The sequence below is a fragment of the Amblyraja radiata genome, chromosome 1 (genome assembly GCF_010909765.2).
Source record: "Amblyraja radiata isolate CabotCenter1 chromosome 1, sAmbRad1.1.pri, whole genome shotgun sequence".
NCBI classification, from domain to species: Eukaryota; Metazoa; Chordata; class Chondrichthyes; order Rajiformes; family Rajidae; genus Amblyraja; species Amblyraja radiata.
In genome coordinates, this window is record NC_045956.1 from 156,008,459 (window position 1) to 156,025,680 (window position 17,222).

General features: G+C 44.3%; 1 protein-coding gene across 2 annotated transcripts in view; it reads right to left on the minus strand.

The window, feature by feature from the left end:
• The window catches only part of rab27b (RAB27B, member RAS oncogene family), a 63,730-nt gene that overhangs the window by 20,119 nt on the left and 26,389 nt on the right, over nucleotides 1-17,222 (minus strand). For both annotated transcript variants that reach the window (XM_033033351.1, XM_033033360.1), the window contains exon 2: nucleotides 9,949-10,120. In XM_033033351.1, the coding sequence (XP_032889242.1) occupies nucleotides 9,949-10,101 (153 nt within the window). In that variant the 5' untranslated portion in view covers nucleotides 10,102-10,120. The remainder of the gene's footprint in view (nucleotides 1-9,948; nucleotides 10,121-17,222) is intronic.

The following is a 17,222-nucleotide window of genomic DNA, read 5'->3' on the forward strand; positions in this document are numbered from 1 at the left end:
TAGGTTTTGGTTTATTGGTGTCACATGTACCGAGGTACAGTGAAAAGCTTTGCATGCTATCCAAACAGTTGAGATATACCATACATAGATACAGTCAGTTCAAACACAAGTACAGTAGCTAGAATAATGGGGAAGATTCAGAGTGCAGAATATAGTTCTCAGCGTTGTAGCCATCAGTTCCTTAGACAAAGTCCAATGTCCTCAATGGGGGTGTAGGGTGAATCAAACAGGATCCTGGCTCTTGCAAGGTCAATTCAGAAGCCTGATAATGGAGGGGAAGAAGCCGAGTCTGGTGGTCTGTGCTTTTTTAAAGAGAATTATCGTTTTCCCATAAACAAGCACCACACCAATTTATCACAGTAGTTTTGGAATTGAGAGATTTCAATCCAAAGACCTCTATTCTCTCGACCCTTCAATGATAAATAGTAATATTATATTTGATAAGGAGCACTTTTTGCTTTTTTTGAAGGTCTGTGAGACCTACCATTTTGTCTCTCCACTAGTCAGTTTCAGTTTAGTTTAGTTTATTGTCACATGTACCGAGGTACAGCGTAAAGCTTTTGTTGCGTGCTAACCAGCCAGCAGAAAGTTAATAATGGAGATCCGTGAACTATCAAATAAAGAGCTGTTTGGAATTTGTCTGGCTGTAGTTCAAAGAGAACGCAAGTTATGTAATACAGACACAAAATGTTGGAGTAACTCAGCAGGACAGGCGGCATCTCTGGAGAGAAGGAATGGGTGACGTTTCGGGGTCGAGACCCTTCTGCAGCCTGAAGGTATTCCAGCATTTAGTGTCTTCAATTTAAACCAGCATCTGCAGTTCTTTCCCACATATGTTATGCAAGGGCAGGACAAGCTGAATGTTCACTTGACCTGGTGCAGCTTGTTAATAACACACCCACAGATGCCTCATGTGGCTGGTACTGACCTCACTTTGGACACAATGAACTACAGATGATGGTTTACAAAGAAAGGCACTAAGTGCCAAAGCAAATCAGTATGTCAAGCAACACCTCTGTAGAACATGGATTGGCAATGTTGCAGGTTGGGACTCTTCTTCAGACTGATTGTAGTGGGGGGAAGAAAGCTTGAAGAGAAGTGGCGGCAGGACAAGGAATGGTAAACAACAGATGAGTACAGGTGAGATCATGCTCAATAGTATTTGCAACTGTCTTTAAACAAAACACCCTTGCCACTCATGTTGCCTCCTGGGGTGATATCCCTTCCCTTGTTTGTGGGGTGGCCCCACCGGACACTCCCCTCAATATCCAGCAGTGGAAAAACCCTAAACTGTGGTCCCCATAGAGTATTTTCTTTGGCAGCACCAAACTTCAATGCATCCCTCAGCGCATACTCCTGCAGCATGAAGCGGGCTGATTGGCAACATTCCATGGCGGACAGCTCACTGTGCTGGAAAACCAACGGGTTTTGGGCAAACCAAAGAGAGACTTTCGCCGAGTTGATGGTCTTCCAGCTGTCCATATCCATGTGTGTCCTTGGGCATATCCTGAAATCAGTCGTCTTTTAAGAAGCTGTTCAGGATGAACCATGACAAGCTTCCTTTCATCCTTCTCCAGATCCTCTTTGCAAATCCACATTCTGCATTGAGATAAGCAACTATCTCCTCTCCGTTGTAGCCATGCCGAGGGCTGCCTGCATTGTTAATAAGACTGCGACGGTGCAGGAAGGATATGACTGATAGGGACCCTCTCAAACGAGGTCTTGGTGTTTGGTGATGAGTTCAGATTTTTAGGCATTAATGCGAGAGAAACTGGGCAGTCTGCTCAGGGAACCATCCCACAGGATCCGTCGAGTCCTTGTTCTGTGATGACTGTGGGATATTCCGTGCTCACCACTGCCCGATGGACTTGTGGTCATGAACAGCACTTCCTGAAGCCTGTTTTACTTTGGTAATATTATGGTGAAAATTGTCACAAGACAACTCTTGGTCCACTAGGTTTAGACTGAATCATCTACACTATGTCACTTTCTCTCGGGGGAGCTGTTTTTTAAACAAAGCAGGGAAACACCTCACTTCACATGATTATTTTAACATAACTACACTGAAATATCAGTGAGCAATGGAAGGAAGTTGGCCCATTACCCTTTCTTGTGGATAATTAGGCAAATCGTTTGTGAGTTATATAATGCATGCTCCATACATGGATAAACAAAAGAACCTCAGCATCTGACAGAATAGTAGACACAGATGAGAAATACCATCCGAGTGTATCTACCAGAGAGAATCCATTGCAGCACGCGACAAATTTTTGAACAACATAAGATTTTTGCCTCCATGATCCAATTAGGAAATTAAACACATCTGTTGTTACCAGTGTGGGTACACAAAATTGCTGGGGAAACTCAGCGGGTGCAGCAGCATCTATGGAGCGAAGGAAATAGGCGACGTTTCGGGCCGAAACCCTTCTTCAGACTGATGGGGGGTGGGGAAAGAAAGAAGGAAAAAGGGAGGAGGAGGAGGAGCCCGAGGGCGGGCGGATGGGAGGAGACAGCTAGAGGGTTGAGGAAGGGGAGGAGACAGCACGGGCTAGCCAAATTGGGAGAATTCAATGTTAATGCCATAAGGACGCAAGGACCCCAGACGGAATATGAGGTGCTGTTCCTCCAATTTCCGCTGTTGCTCACTCTGGCAATGGAGGAGACCCAGGACAGAGAGGTCGGATTGGGAATGGGAGGGGGAGTTGAAGTGCTGAGCCACCGGGAGGTCAGGTAGGTTATTGCGGACTGAGCGTAGGTGTTCGGCGAAACGATCGCCCAACCTACGCTTGGTCTCACCGATGTAAATCAGCTGACATCTAGAGCAGCGGATGCAGTAGATGAGGTTCGGAGTTACCAGTGTACCTGCTTTCATTTTTATTAAGTGTAAGGTCCTGATTTACCTTTTGAATACTAACATGTACCGCAGGAAACCGAGTCAGTCCACCTCTTTCCTGCTTCATTGATTTTCTGATTGTGAAAATCAATATTATGACATTTCTTTCATAAGGTTGGTACTGTGGTAAATAACGTTCGATTCCATAACAGTAGGGGTAATGGGTTGGTGTGTAGACTTTGTGTGGCCATGTAAAAAACAGTATAATGAATTGCCAGCGTGTTTTACTGCTGTTGAAGCTGTTAATCATATGTACCAATAGACTTTTCATTAGGTTTTTCCACAGTTGTTACAATCAACATCAGGAACAGTCTCCCCACCCAAACCTGCAGCTCGCACTACATTCTCTGTACCTTGCGGGGAAAACACCACAGAAAATGTTAACACCCTGGCAGAATTTTTAATTGCAATAGCTTATGATATCAGGATATGGTTAAAACAAGTTTATGATAGTGCTCAGTGTTTCAAACACTCTGAACCCTTTTAAAGTTATACTCTGTTTTATGGCATGTGCATTTGGTTCTGTATTTAATGACAGTTACTTCCCAGCTGTTATCAGGCAACTGAACCATCCTACCAACAACCAGAGAGCAGTCTTGAGCTACCATCTACCTCATTGGAGACCCTCAGACTATCTTTGATCGGACTTTACTGGACTTTATCTTGCACTAAACATTATTCCCTTTATCATGTATCTGTACACTGTGCACGGCTCGATTCTAATCATATATTGTCTTACCGCTGACTGGTTAGCACGCAACAAAATGCTGTAGTTTTGGGAGCAACAGCAACAGGAGATTAGCAAGAGATACGACTGATTGGCTCTAGCCCAAGTGGGAGGAGAGAAGTGAAAACAGTTAAAGTAGAGGCCAAGGACAGGCAGACTTTACTCAGAACTGCTGTAGCTTTTGGGAGCAACAGCAACAGGAGATTAGCCAGAGATACGACTGATTGGCTCTAGCCCAAGTGGGAGGAGAGAAGTGAAAACAGTTAAAGTAGAGGCCAAGGACAGGCAGACTTTACTCAGAACGGCTGTAGGTTTGGGAGCAACAGCAACATGAGATTAGCAAGAGATACGACTGATTGGCTCTAGCCCAAGTGGGAGGAAAGAAGTGAGTCAGTGCTGGGAAAACAGTTGAAAACTGAGGAATTTGGTTTGTAAATTGGTAAATCAGGCAATTTATCAGTCAATTTAAGCAAGACGGCTCTTAGCGAGCGGCAGTGAGTGAGCGGCCTTGTGAGGGAAGTGCCCTGTGAGAAAAGTGTGAGTCTTTGGCGAGGAGACCACGCAATACGCTTGAGAGGTAGAGACGAAAGAAGATGTCAGGCAAGCTGATTCAGTGCGATGCTTGCAGTATGTGGGAGGTCAAGGACACCACTGGTGCCTCTGGCTGCTACAAATGCGAGAAGTGCATCCAGGTAGAGCTCCTGAAGGGCCGTGTTGGGGAACTTGAGAAGCAAGTGGATGACCTCCGGTTCGTCCGAGAAACGGAGTCGTTCCTCGACAAGTCCTACAGTACGATTGTTACACCTAAGGTACTGGAAGAGAGAAGGTGGGAGACAGTGAGAACGGGAGGGAAGCATGGAATGCCAACGTCCCCGGGTGTTGTACCTCTTGTGAACAGGTTCACCCACTTAGAAGCTGTCGGGACAGAAGAGGTGTTTACACTGGGCGGCGGACTGGCTTGTGATGCGAATAGGGCTGTTGAGCCAAAACCAAAAAGGCCTAAGGCAGGCAACGCCATTGTAGTGGGAGACTCCATTGTGAGAGGTATGGACAGGGGTTTCTGCGGCAGCAGACGGGATGCGAGGATGGTGTGCTGCTTTCCTGGTGCCAGGATCCAGGATGTCACGGACAGAGTGCAGAAAATCCTGAAGGGCGAAGGTGAACATCTGGAAGTGGTAGTGCATGTCGGCACAAACGATGTCGGAAAGAAGGGGATGAATATTCTGCAGCGTGACTTTAGAGAGCTCGGAAAAATGCTGAAAAGCAGGACCTCCAGGGTTGTTATCTCCGGTTTGCTTCCAGTTCCTCGTGCTGGCGAGAGCAGGAACAGGGAGATACGGGACCTGAACGTGTGGCTGAGGAACTGGTGCACGGGGCAGGGATTTAGATTCTTAGATCACTGGGATCTGTTTTGGGGTAAGGGGGAACTGTACAAAAGGGACGGATTGCATCTTAACAGGTGTGGGACCAGCATTCTGGCAGGCAGTTTTGCCACTGCTACACGGGTGATTTTAAACTGAATAAGGGGGGTGGGGTGTCGAATGGGATAGTGGAGGGTGGAGTTAAAGGGAAAGGGTTTCTTAAATGTGTGAGCGTAGAGACAGAGGGGTGTAAAATGAGGGTAGAAGCAATAGGTAGCAAGGTGAAAAGTAAAAGTGGCAGGCAGACAAAACCAGGGCAAAAATCAAAAAGGGCCACTTTTCAACATAATTGTATAAGGGGTAAGAGTGTTGTAAAAACAAGCCTGAAGGCTTTGTGTCTCAATGCAAGGAGCATTCGTAATAAGGTGGATGAGTTGAATGTGCAGATAGCTATTAATGACTATGATATAGTTGGGATCACGGAGACATGGCTCCAGGGTGACCAAGGCTGGTAGCTGAACATCCAGGGATATTCAATATTCAAGAGGGATAGAGAGAAAGGAAAAGGAGGTGGGGTAGCGTTGCTGGTTAGAGAGGAGATTAACGCAATGGAAAGGAAGGACATTAGTTTGGAGGATGTGGAATCGGTATGGGTAGAGCTGCGAAACACTAAGGGGCAGAAAACGCTGGTGGGTGTTGTGTACAGGCCACCTAACAGTAGTAGTGAAGTTGGAGATGGTATCAAACAGGAAATTAGAAATGCGTGCGACAAAGGCAAAACCGTTATAATGGGTGACTTCAATCTACATATAGATTGGGTGAATCAAATTGGCAGGGGTGCTGAGGAAGAGGATTTCTTGGAATGTATGCGGGATAGTTATCTAAATCAACATGTAGAGGAACCAACGAGAGAGCAGGCTATTTTAGACTGGGTATTGAGTAATGAGGAAGGGTTAGTTAGCAGTCTTGTTGTACGTGCCCCCTTGGGCAAGAGTGACCATAATATGGTTAAGTTCTTCATTAGGATGGAGAGTGACATTGTTAATTCAGAAATAATGGTTCTGTACTTAAAGAAAGGTAACTTTGAGGGTATGAGACGTGAATTGGCCAAGATTGACTGGCAATTAATTCTAAAAGGATTGACGGTGGATATGCAATGGAAGACATTTAAAGACTGCATGGATGAACTACAAAAATTGTTCATCCCAGTTTGGCAAAAGAATAAATCAGGGAAGGTAGTACATCCGTGGATAACAAGGGAAATCAGGGATAGTATCAAAGCGAAGGATGATGCGTACAAATTAGCCAGAAAAAGCAGCATACCGGAGGACTGGGAGAAATTCAGAGACCAGCCGAGGAGGACAAAGGGCTTAATTAGGAAAGGAAAAATAGATTATGAAAGAAAACTGGTAGGGAACATAAAAACTGACTGCAAAAGTTTTTATAGATATGTGAAAAGAAAGAGATTAGTTAAAACAAATGTAGGTCCCGTGCAGTCAGAAACAGGTGAGTTGATCATGGGGAACAAGGATATGGCGGACCAATTGAATAACTACTTTGGTTCCGTCTTCACTAAGGAAGACATAAATAATCTGCTGGAAATAGCAGGGGACCGCGGGTCAAAGGAGTTGGAGGAATTGAGTGAAATCCAGGTTAGCCGGGAAGTGGTGTTGGGTAAATTGAATGGATTAAAGGCCGATAAATCCCCAGGGCCAGATAGGCTGCATCCCAGAGTACTTAAGGAAGTAGCTCCAGAAATAGTGGATGCATTAGTAAATAATCTTTCAAAACTCTTTAGATTCTGGAGTAGTTCCTGAGGATTGGCGGGTAGCAAACGTAACCCCACTTTTTAAGAAGGGAGGGAGAGAGAAAACGGGGAATTACAGACCAGTTAGTCTAACATCGGTAGTGGGGAAACTGCTAGAGTCAGTTATTAAAGATGGGATAGCAGCACATTTGGAAAGTGGTGAAATCATTGGACAAAGTCAGCATGGATTTACAAAAGGTAAATCATGTCTGATGAATCTTATAGAATTTTTCGAGGATGTAACTAGTAGCGTGGATAGGGGAGAACCAGTGGATGTGGTGTATCTGGACTTCCAGAAAGCTTTCGACAAAGTCCCACATAAGAGATTAGTATACAAATTTAAAGCACACGGCATTGGGGGTTCAGTATTGATGTGGATAGAGAACTGGCTGGCAAACAGGAAGCAAAGAGTAGGAGTAAACGGGTCCTTTTCACAATGGCAGGCAGTGACTAGTGGGGTACCGCAAGGCTCAGTGCTGGGACCCCAGCTATTTACAATATATATTAATGATCTGGATGAGGGAATTGAAGGCAATATCTCCAAGTTTGCGGATGACACTAAGCTGGGGGGCAGTGTTAGCTGTGAGGAGGATGCTAGGAGACTGCAAGGTGACTTGGATAGGCTGGGTGAGTGGGCAAATGTTTGGCAGATGCAGTATAATGTGGATAAATGTGAGGTTATCCATTTTGGTGGCAAAAACAGGAAAGCAGACTATTATCTAAATGGTGGCCGACTAGGAAAAGGGGAGATGCAGCGAGACCTGGGTGTCATGGTACACCAGTCATTGAAAGTAGGCATGCAGGTGCAGCAGGCAGTGAAGAAAGCGAATGGTATGTTAGCTTTCATAGCAAAAGGATTTGAGTATAGGAGCATGGAGGTTCTACTGCAGTTGTACAGGGTCTTGGTGAGACCACACCTGGAGTATTGCATACAGTTTTGGTCTCCAAATCTGAGGAAGGACATTATTGCCATAGAGGGAGTGCAGAGAAGGTTCACCAGACTGATTCCTGGGATGTCAGGACTGTCTTATGAAGAAAGACTGGATAGACTTGGTTTATACTCTCTAGAATTTAGGAGATTGAGAGGGGATCTTATAGAAACTTATAAAATTCTTAAGGGGTTGGACAGGCTAGATGCAGGAAGATTGCTCCCGATGTTGGGGAAGTCCAGGACAAGGGGTCACAGCTTAAGGATAAGGGGGAAATCCTTTAAAACCGAGATGAGAAGAACTTTTTTCACACAGAGAGTGGTGAATCTCTGGAACTCTCTGCCACAGAGGGTAGTTGAGGCCAGTTCATTGGCTATATTTAGGAGGGAGTTAGATGTGGCCCTTGTGGCTAAGGGGATCAGAGGGTATGGAGAGAAGGCAGGTACGGGATACTGAGTTGGATGATCAGCCATGAGCATATTGAATGGCGGTGCAGGCTCGAAGGGCCGAATGGCCTACTCCTGCACCTAATTTCTATATTTCTATGTTTCTATGTCTCTGGTGCTATGCAGCAAGTCTACTGCTACATCACCATGCTGCCAATGATTACATGATGATTGCATAATTCCTCAGCAATAAAGCAGCCCATGCCTGCATATAGTGACATCAGAGCCAACGCTCAGCCCTAAGCTGCTAAAGGATGAGAAATGTTCATATCACAAAAATGCCTGGTAATGACTGTCTGTTATCCAACAAGTCTTTAACTACCAACTCTTGCTATTTAATAACATTAACATCCTGAGGCTCACACTGAGCAGAGACTCAACAAAACCAGCCACAAAATTAATGTGGCTACTAGAGAAGTTCACAAGCTGGAAATCCTACATCAAGTAACATGGACGTGAGAAATTGCAGCGACTTGTGTACGCAGCCCAGACCATCACACAAACCAACCTCCCTTCCATTGACCCCATTTATACCTCAAGCTGCCTGCAGCACAATCAAGGATGAGTCACACCCTGGCCACTCCCTCTTCTCCCCTCTCCCATCGGACAAAAGGTATAAAAGTGTTAAAACGCGCACCTACAGATTCAGAGACAATTTCTTCCAGGCTGTTATCAAGCAACTGAATCATCCAACCACAACTAGAGAGCAGTCCTGAACTACTATCTACCTCATTGGTGACCCTTGGACTATCTTTGTTCAGACTTTACTGGCTTTACCTTGCACTAAATGTAATTCCATTACCATGTATCTACTGTAAATGGTTCGATTGTAATCATCTACTGTCAATCCGTTGACTGGATAGCACGCAACAAAAGCTTTTCTTGTACCTTGGTACACATGACAATAAACTACACTGATCTAAATAAACAGACACCATCCACAAGGTGGAAGTCAGAATATAATGGAATCACGATTGAAAGGCATGATTAATCCTGCTTCCTCCATTTCTACCAAGCAGTGAATCCTAGACCATCTTTTACCTTGCTGATGGGGTCAAGGAAAGAGCGTTCACGTCGCGGCCCTGTTTCTACCAATCTTTCCACCACTACGCACAAGACGCCATTGGCTGCAGATGCCGAGAAGTGTGTTCAGCTCTTGGTGAACAATTTCGAATCTTGTAATGTGGACTTGATAAGAAGACCTCTCTGATAATTAATAATTAATTGAAGTTGTCTATTCAGACAATAACTTTATAAGTAACATTAAGATATAACTTTACAGTATATTCAGCCGCATTGTCCTTCCTCGGTCCAGACTTTGTCATAGTCACAGAATCATAGAGTGATACCACGTGGAAACAGGCTCTTCGGCCCAATCTGCCCATACCGGCCAAAATGTCCCAGCTATACTAGTCCCACCTTCCTGCGTTTGGCCCATATCCCTCCAAACTTGTCCTATCCATGTACCTGTCTAACTGTTTCTTAAATGTTGGGATGTTCCCTGCCACAACTACCTCCTCTGACAGCTTGTTCCATACACCCACCATCCTTTGTGTGAAAAAGGTACCCCTCAGATTCCTATTAAACCTTTTTCCCTTCACCTTAAACCTATGTCCTCCGTTCCTCGATTCACCTACTTTGGGAAAGATACTCTGTGCATCTACCCAATCTATTCCTCTCATGATTTTATACACCTCTATAAGATCACCCCTCGTGCAAATGCACCCCATTAATAATGACATTACAATAGAGCTGGAGTGATAAGAAAAAAAAGCAAGCACTCACCAGTCTCTTTTCCCGGAAGTCAATTCCCACTGTGGTGACAAACTTGGGGTTGAATTTATTCTCTGTGTATTGATAGAGAAAGGTGGTCTTACCAACGCCACTGTCCCCGAGAGCCAGAAGCTTGATCAGGTAATCATAGTCCCCATCAGTCATAGTGCTAGTCACGCTAACCCTGTAAAAACCAAGTCAGAAAGTACAGGACTTGAGAAACAGACTATTTCAATGCAAGACATTTTTTTTTCATTTTTCAGCTTCTATCCAAATATTCATCAATAATTAATTACAAACTTCAATTTGTCACAAAGATATGAGGTTACCAAATATTTTTAACCTTAGCAGTTATTTTTTTTATGATGATACGATACGATACAATACGATAGAACTATTTATCCCAGGGGGGAAATTAGTCTGCCAATCTGTCATGAAAGACAACGAGATACAAAAAACATGATATTAAGGTGACGAGTGGAAAGTCCACTCTAAAATTTTACAGCTCTTTGTTAAGATCAACACTACCTTTTAATTATTTTCTTGACAGTATTACATCCAATATTACATTTGCTCTCATGTTTTTCATTACAAATTCTATGTTCCCTTTAGTAACAGCAGTTTCATGAGTAAAGCTGTGCATTCTTATTCTACTCATTCATCAGTCAACGGTGCTGCCTTATGTTCACTTAGCTTCCAGGCATCCCTGCAAAATGTAGCAACAAGGAACTGCAGATAGACACAAAAAGCTGGAGTAACTCAGTGGGTCAGGCAGCATCTTGGCAGAAAAGGAATAGGCGATGTTTCAGTTCGAGACCCTTTCAGAACCGAGGATGACCGACCGGTAATGTTAAATGTCCATCGAACTTCACAGCCGTGTATCTATGGCTTCTTAAAAGTTGTCTCCACTCCTTCTCCCCCTCTCCCCCCCTCTTTTAAAGGACTTACCGTTCACTGTGCTTTAGCCGTCTTAATTACAGCACCAACCTTCCTGTTCATCGCGGTGTGTGTCTGTATCACCTTGGCTTTGCTTGTGTGAATTTTTTAGACAGCGTTCCCCCCGCTTGCCCTGTCCCCCACCTGCATAATGGGCTGGTGAAGGAAGCAATGTGTGTTGTGTGTGTGTGTTCCATTCTGACAGTCGCCGTTCCAGTTGCCGGTTTTTCAGGCGACTGCCGGCAACTTGACAGTCACCGGCAGTCCGCTGAAAAATCGCTTAAGTGGGACAGGCCCATTATTCAGACCGTCTAGACCCAAAACGTCACCCATTCATTTTCTCCAGAGATGCTGCCTGACCTGCTGAGTTACTCTAGCTTTTTGTGTCTATCTTCAGTTTAAAACCAGCTTCAGCAGTTTCTTCCTACACAAGGAACTGCAGATGCTGGTTTATACCAAAGATAGACACAAGTGCTAAAGTAACTCAACTGGTCAGGCAGCATCTCTGAAGAAAAACGATGGGTTCTTTTCCTTCAGAGATACTGCCTGACCCACTGAGTTACTCCAGCATCTTTGTGCCTATCCTTGCTAAATGCAAGGTCTTCCAAAATACCCAAATATTTTGACACCACTTTGTCATAAAAGGTACACTCATTCAACTAAATAGAACATTGAACACTAGGACTGATTGTGATCAGCTCAATGTTCTTCAGTTTCCTTCTGCGGTCTGGCCACTTGACCTGTGGAACACATTTCACTGCTTGATACAGAAATTTAGTTCTGCTCGGTAATTTTGAACATGCTGTACACTAATGTTTCAATCCATTTCTTTGACAGAACAGAACGTAGAAAGTAGGGAAGCAGAGCTGTGAGTGTAAGTGACACTTCAGGACATATTTCCATACTAGAGATGGATTTCTTATCCGTGAGACCTGAGCACTCCAAGGACTGAGGCCTGAACAGAACTCATATTACTTTGCACTCAGCTGAAAGGAGCAAACAGTGTGGCAAAAAAATGGGTACCGTGACCAAACAAGTTCTGTTCTCCCCAAATATATGGGTTTAAAACCAATGTATTATTCTTTACTCCCTGTTTACTCTTTAATCAATGCACATATTAGGAGAAGCAAAAAGGAATGGCCTTCAAAAATCTTTAGGACAGAGAAGATTTACGAGGATGTTGCCAGGACTTGAGGCCTGAGGTATAGGGTGAGGTTGAGCAGGCTAGGACTTTATTCAATGGAACACAGGCAGATGAGGGGAGTTCTTATAGAAGTATATAAGATCATGAGAGGAATAGATAGGGTGAATGCACAGAGTCTTTTATCTGGAGAAGCGGAACCAAGAATCAGGGAACATAGGTTTAAACAAGAGGCGAATTATTTATTAGGAATCTGAGGGGCAACTTTTCCAGGTGCTAGGTATATGGAACGAGCTGCCAGAGCAAGTAGTTGAGGCAAGTACTATAACAACATTTAGAAGACATATGGGCAGGTACATGGATAGGAAAGGTTTAGAGGGATATGGGCCAAAAGCAGGCGAGACTAGCGTAGACATCTTGGTTGACATTAGCCTGTTGGGCCGAAGGGCCTGTTTACATGATGTATGACTACCTGAGTCAATTAATGGAAGAGAATTGATGTCCATTTGCCCAACAGCAAAGACTCTTCAAGAACTTGATGGTGCCAGATGCCAAGACTAGGGGATTAAAAAGCGGCAATGGGAATCCATTTTATGAGGAAACCACAGACACATTGCAGATAACCTCCACTTTTCAGCTCAAAGACCTTTCATCAGAATATTTTTTTTCTGATTCACAGCATGTGAATCTTGATATTTATTTACAGAAAAAATGCGATGGTAGGCAGAAAATTACTCTGCTAAAATTTGGCCCTGTGAAGTTAAGAATGTCATACACTGAAAGTAAAAAGAGTAAAAGGAAATGAATGTATTTCTTTTCCTTGATTCAATTACAATCTCCACCTTGTCACATGTCCTTTAAGCCAGCAAAGCTGACGAATTTCAAAGATGCATTTAAATTCTAATATTATGAGAATAAGAGTGAGAAAGACAGAAAGGAGACAGTGACAGAGGTTGTCATAGTTGTCAGTGTACAGGTGTCAGAGGTTTTGGGGGGGGGGGGTAGACGTTTGCAACCTTCACATGGTCTACCATGTTTCGACGAATGCAATCAACCCGTCATGCACAATAAGATCAAATCGAACAAGTTGTCCTACAACTTTAGGCTGTGCACGCCATATGCAAGAAGAAGAAGAAGAGGTTATGGGAAGAAGGCAGGAGCATGGAGTTAGGAGGGAGAGATAGATCAGCCATGATTGAATGGCAGAGTAGACTTGATGGGCCGAATGGCCTGATGACCTTAGTGTCAATGGAAGAATTGTCAGATTCTCTGTCTGCACCTCAATTACGCTGTACATTAGGTGGCAAATATCCTGTGGTGTTCTGCATGCTCTCCTGTCAAATCTCACTATGCATGAGCACAATAGATCCTCCTCTGGAACACAGGGCAGAGAGTCACCATGGTCTGGCCGCATCTTGCAACTCCCGTCTATAAAAAGACTGATCTTGATCAAAGAAGCTGTGCAAACGTTCTCATTTTAAGGCCCAGTGTCCTGACGGCACTGGATTGATGAAGTAGGGACCAGCCTGGCTAGAAAGAATGCTCCATACAGCTGCCACAGACTGCATTCGATCTCACCTATTGGCCTCCAAAGGCCACCTCCACCAACCCCACCACCCACGGCCACAGTAACAATGCCAGCAGTTGCCTCCAGTAGCAAACCTGGCAACTTCCATAAGTCGGGGCCACCTTGCTCCTCTTCCCAAGACGATCAGGGAATCTAAGGGCACTTTCGAAGGGAGAGGGAGGTGAGATTAAGGACCTTTCACAGCCATCAACTTTCCTCTTCACCTCCGCCATTCTGAAGCAAGCCACACATTTGCAATTATCTGATCTACATTTCACTAGCAAACAGTGTGCATTTTTCTACAAGGCTGAGTGTACTTGAGGTCAAGCAAAGCTCAGAAACCAACTGATTTCATACTTTGGATTTCTCACAGTATCTATGCAACAATTCTTTATTATATGTGCAATTTGTTTTTATGTTGCCCCTGACTGTTGCACGAAAAATCTCCCGAACAGTCTGTGAACCAATAGCGCCGTGGCCATAGCGCTATGCTTAAAGCCCATAGCACTGTGGCCGGTAGCGCAATATTTAGAACCCACAGCGCTGCAGCCGACAACTCTTTGTTTCCATGCACTAAACCAGCAGCGCTGTGTGTATTACCTTTACGCGCCAACTCTGTAGCGCTGTGTATTGCTTTACGCGACAGTCTGCGGCTCGTAGCGCTTTGTTCCCAAAGGGGGGGGGGAGGGCCTCGCTCGGGTGCTGTCCCCTGCCATTGGTTATAGTTTGAATTTGGGAGCAGCGCTATTGGCCAGGGCTTACCGGAGGTTATTTCAACACCTGATTTCTCACCTGTATAAAGGCAGGTGCCAGGAAGCCAGAAGTTAATCAAGTTCATGTATGAGAGAGGTTCACCGATGGGCTAAGTCATGATTAGCACAGTGGACGGAGGCAGAGAGAGGGGGAGAGAGGGGGGGAGAGAGGGGGTGAGAGGGGGAGATGGGGAGAGAGGGGGGGGAGGGGGGGAGAGGGAGGGGGGAGAGAGGGGGAGGGGGGGAGAGAGGGGGAGACAGGGGGAGAGAGAGAGAGAGAGAGAGAGAGAGGTAGAGAGAGAGGTGTGGTGTGCTGCGCTGCGCTGCTGTAAACTGGATCCCATGCACCGAGACAAGTTTTGTTTTTGGCCTCTCTTGCCAATAAAACTGATTTGCATCTAAACAGATGAGTCAGTCTTTTTCTGACAGATCGTTGAACCTGTTCCCTTGTAACAGTTTAAACTGAAGATAGACACAAAATGCTGGAGTAACTCAGCCGGACAGGCAGCATCTCTATGGAGAAGGAATGGGTGCCGTTTCAGGTCGAGACCCTTTTTCAGGCCATCAGTTTGTAGGTTAATGGGTTTTGGTAAAAACTGTAAATTGTCCGTAGTGTGTAGGATAGTACTGGTGTACACGGATCACTGGTTGGCATGGACTTGATGGGCCAAAGGGCCTGTTTCTGCACTATATCCCTAAACTAATCTCTTAACTAAACCATGACACATACAGGAGCAATACATGTGTGACGATGTGTTCTATTGTATGTAGAAGCAGAATAGTTGTATGGTGATGTCAGGATAAATATTTATTCAATGGGAGTATGTTTCAGCAGTATTTATAGCACGGCAACAGGCCTTTCATTCTAACAGCTCCATTCTGACATTCTTGCTTGTCATATTTCTCCCACTTTTATGTAATTTAATCCTTCCACTTGCTTTCTTCCCCAATTTTGCTTTCTCAGCCTCTTCTAAAATGTATCTTTTTTCTAGTTGAAAAGCTTTCTTTTAATTTTGCATTGGTTTGGTTAAGGATAGACTTCAATACTGAAGAAGGGTCTCGACCCGAAACGTCACACATCCCTTCTCTCCAGAGATGCTGCCTGTCCCGCTGAGTTACTCCAGCTTGTTGTGTCTATCTTCTATTACTGAGGCCTAGATTTGATCACATCTTTGAAAGGAAACATCTCACTGCAACCACCCTATCAAGTTCTTTCAGAACCTTAAAGTCCTCTATTAACTTATCATGTAATGTTCTCTCTCTTCGAGGTAGAAAACCCAGTTCATTCATTTTTTTCTGATGTGTCATTCTAATAAATGCTTTTGTTTTCACTTTTTTCAATGCATCGGTATCCATCATATAATATGGAGACTGGGAGCTCTCATAGTAATAACATTAATAATGATCCTACTAAAGGCTCATTCATTAGTGGGTAACATTTACATCAATTAAGCCCGAACGAGATAGACATGGCCACACCATGTTGTCTTCATCAAAGAACCTCTCTTCATGAATATTCCCATGGATATCACCAAGCAAAAAATAGACATATCAATGTGCAGCTACAAAAGTGAAGCAGTGACTGATGGACCTACTTTTTGAACACAATATCCATCCACCATCTTACTGATCAATCAGGCCTGTCCTAAACACTCCCTAACCTGGCTGGATCAAATATTATTTACTTTATTATCATATCATCATATAATTATTATCATAATGCTCCTGCAAACCATCTGGAAAATTGTATTAATGTAAGGGACAATAATAATTTGAGATTGAACAGAGGTAATGGAGTGCATGCAATCAGTGAAGGAGCTAAAACAATCTCAGTCTGTGTCTAATGCCACATTAGGAATTTAGAAGATGAGAGGGAATCTTATAGAAACATATAACATTCTTAAGGGATTAGACAGGCTAGATGCAGGAAAAATGTTCCCCATATTGGGAGAGTCCAGAACCAGAGGTCACAGTTTAAAAATAAGGGGTAAGCCATTTAGGACTGGGATGAGAAAAAACGTTTTCAGCCAGAGAGTTGTGAATCTGTGAAATTCTCCGACACAGAAGGCAGTGGAGGCCAATTCACTGGATGTTGTCAAGGGAGAGTTCAAGAGTCGAGTGTTTTATTGTCATATGTCCCGGATGGGACAATGAAATTCTTACTTGCTGCAGCTCAACAGATTATGTGAATATACAAACATAGTACATAATGGGGGAAGAGGGAAAAAAAGTTAAATAAATATATAGATATATAGATTCAGATTCAGATTCAGATTCAATTTTAATTGTCATTGTCAGTGTACAATACAGAGACAACGAAATGCATTTAGCATCTCCCTGGAAGAGCGACATAGCAAATGATTTGAATAAATAATAATAAGTGTCTGGGGGGGGGGGGGGGGGTGATTGGCAGTCACCGAGGTACGTTGTTGAGTAGAGTGACAGCCGCCGGGAAGAAGCTGTTCCTGGACCTGCTGGTTCGGCAACGGAGAGACCTGTAGCGCCTCCCGGATGGTAGGAGGGTAAACAGTCCATGGTTGGGGTGAGAGCAGTCCTTGGCGATGCTGAGCGCCCTCCGCAGACAACGCTTGCTTTGGACAGACTCAATGGAGGGGAGCGAGGAACCGGTGATGCGTTGGGCAATTTTCACCACCCTCTGCAATATAGCTCTTAGGGCTAACAGAATCAAGGGATATGGGGAGAAAGCAGGAACGGCGTACTGATTTTGGATGATCAGCCATGATCATATTGAATGGCGGTGCTGGCTCAAAGGACTGAATGGCCTACTCCTGCACCTAATTTCTATGTTTCTATGTTTCCATGACTTTGGAGTGTGGGAGGAAACCGGAGTTCTTAACAAAAACCAACACAGGTCATGGGGAGAATGCAC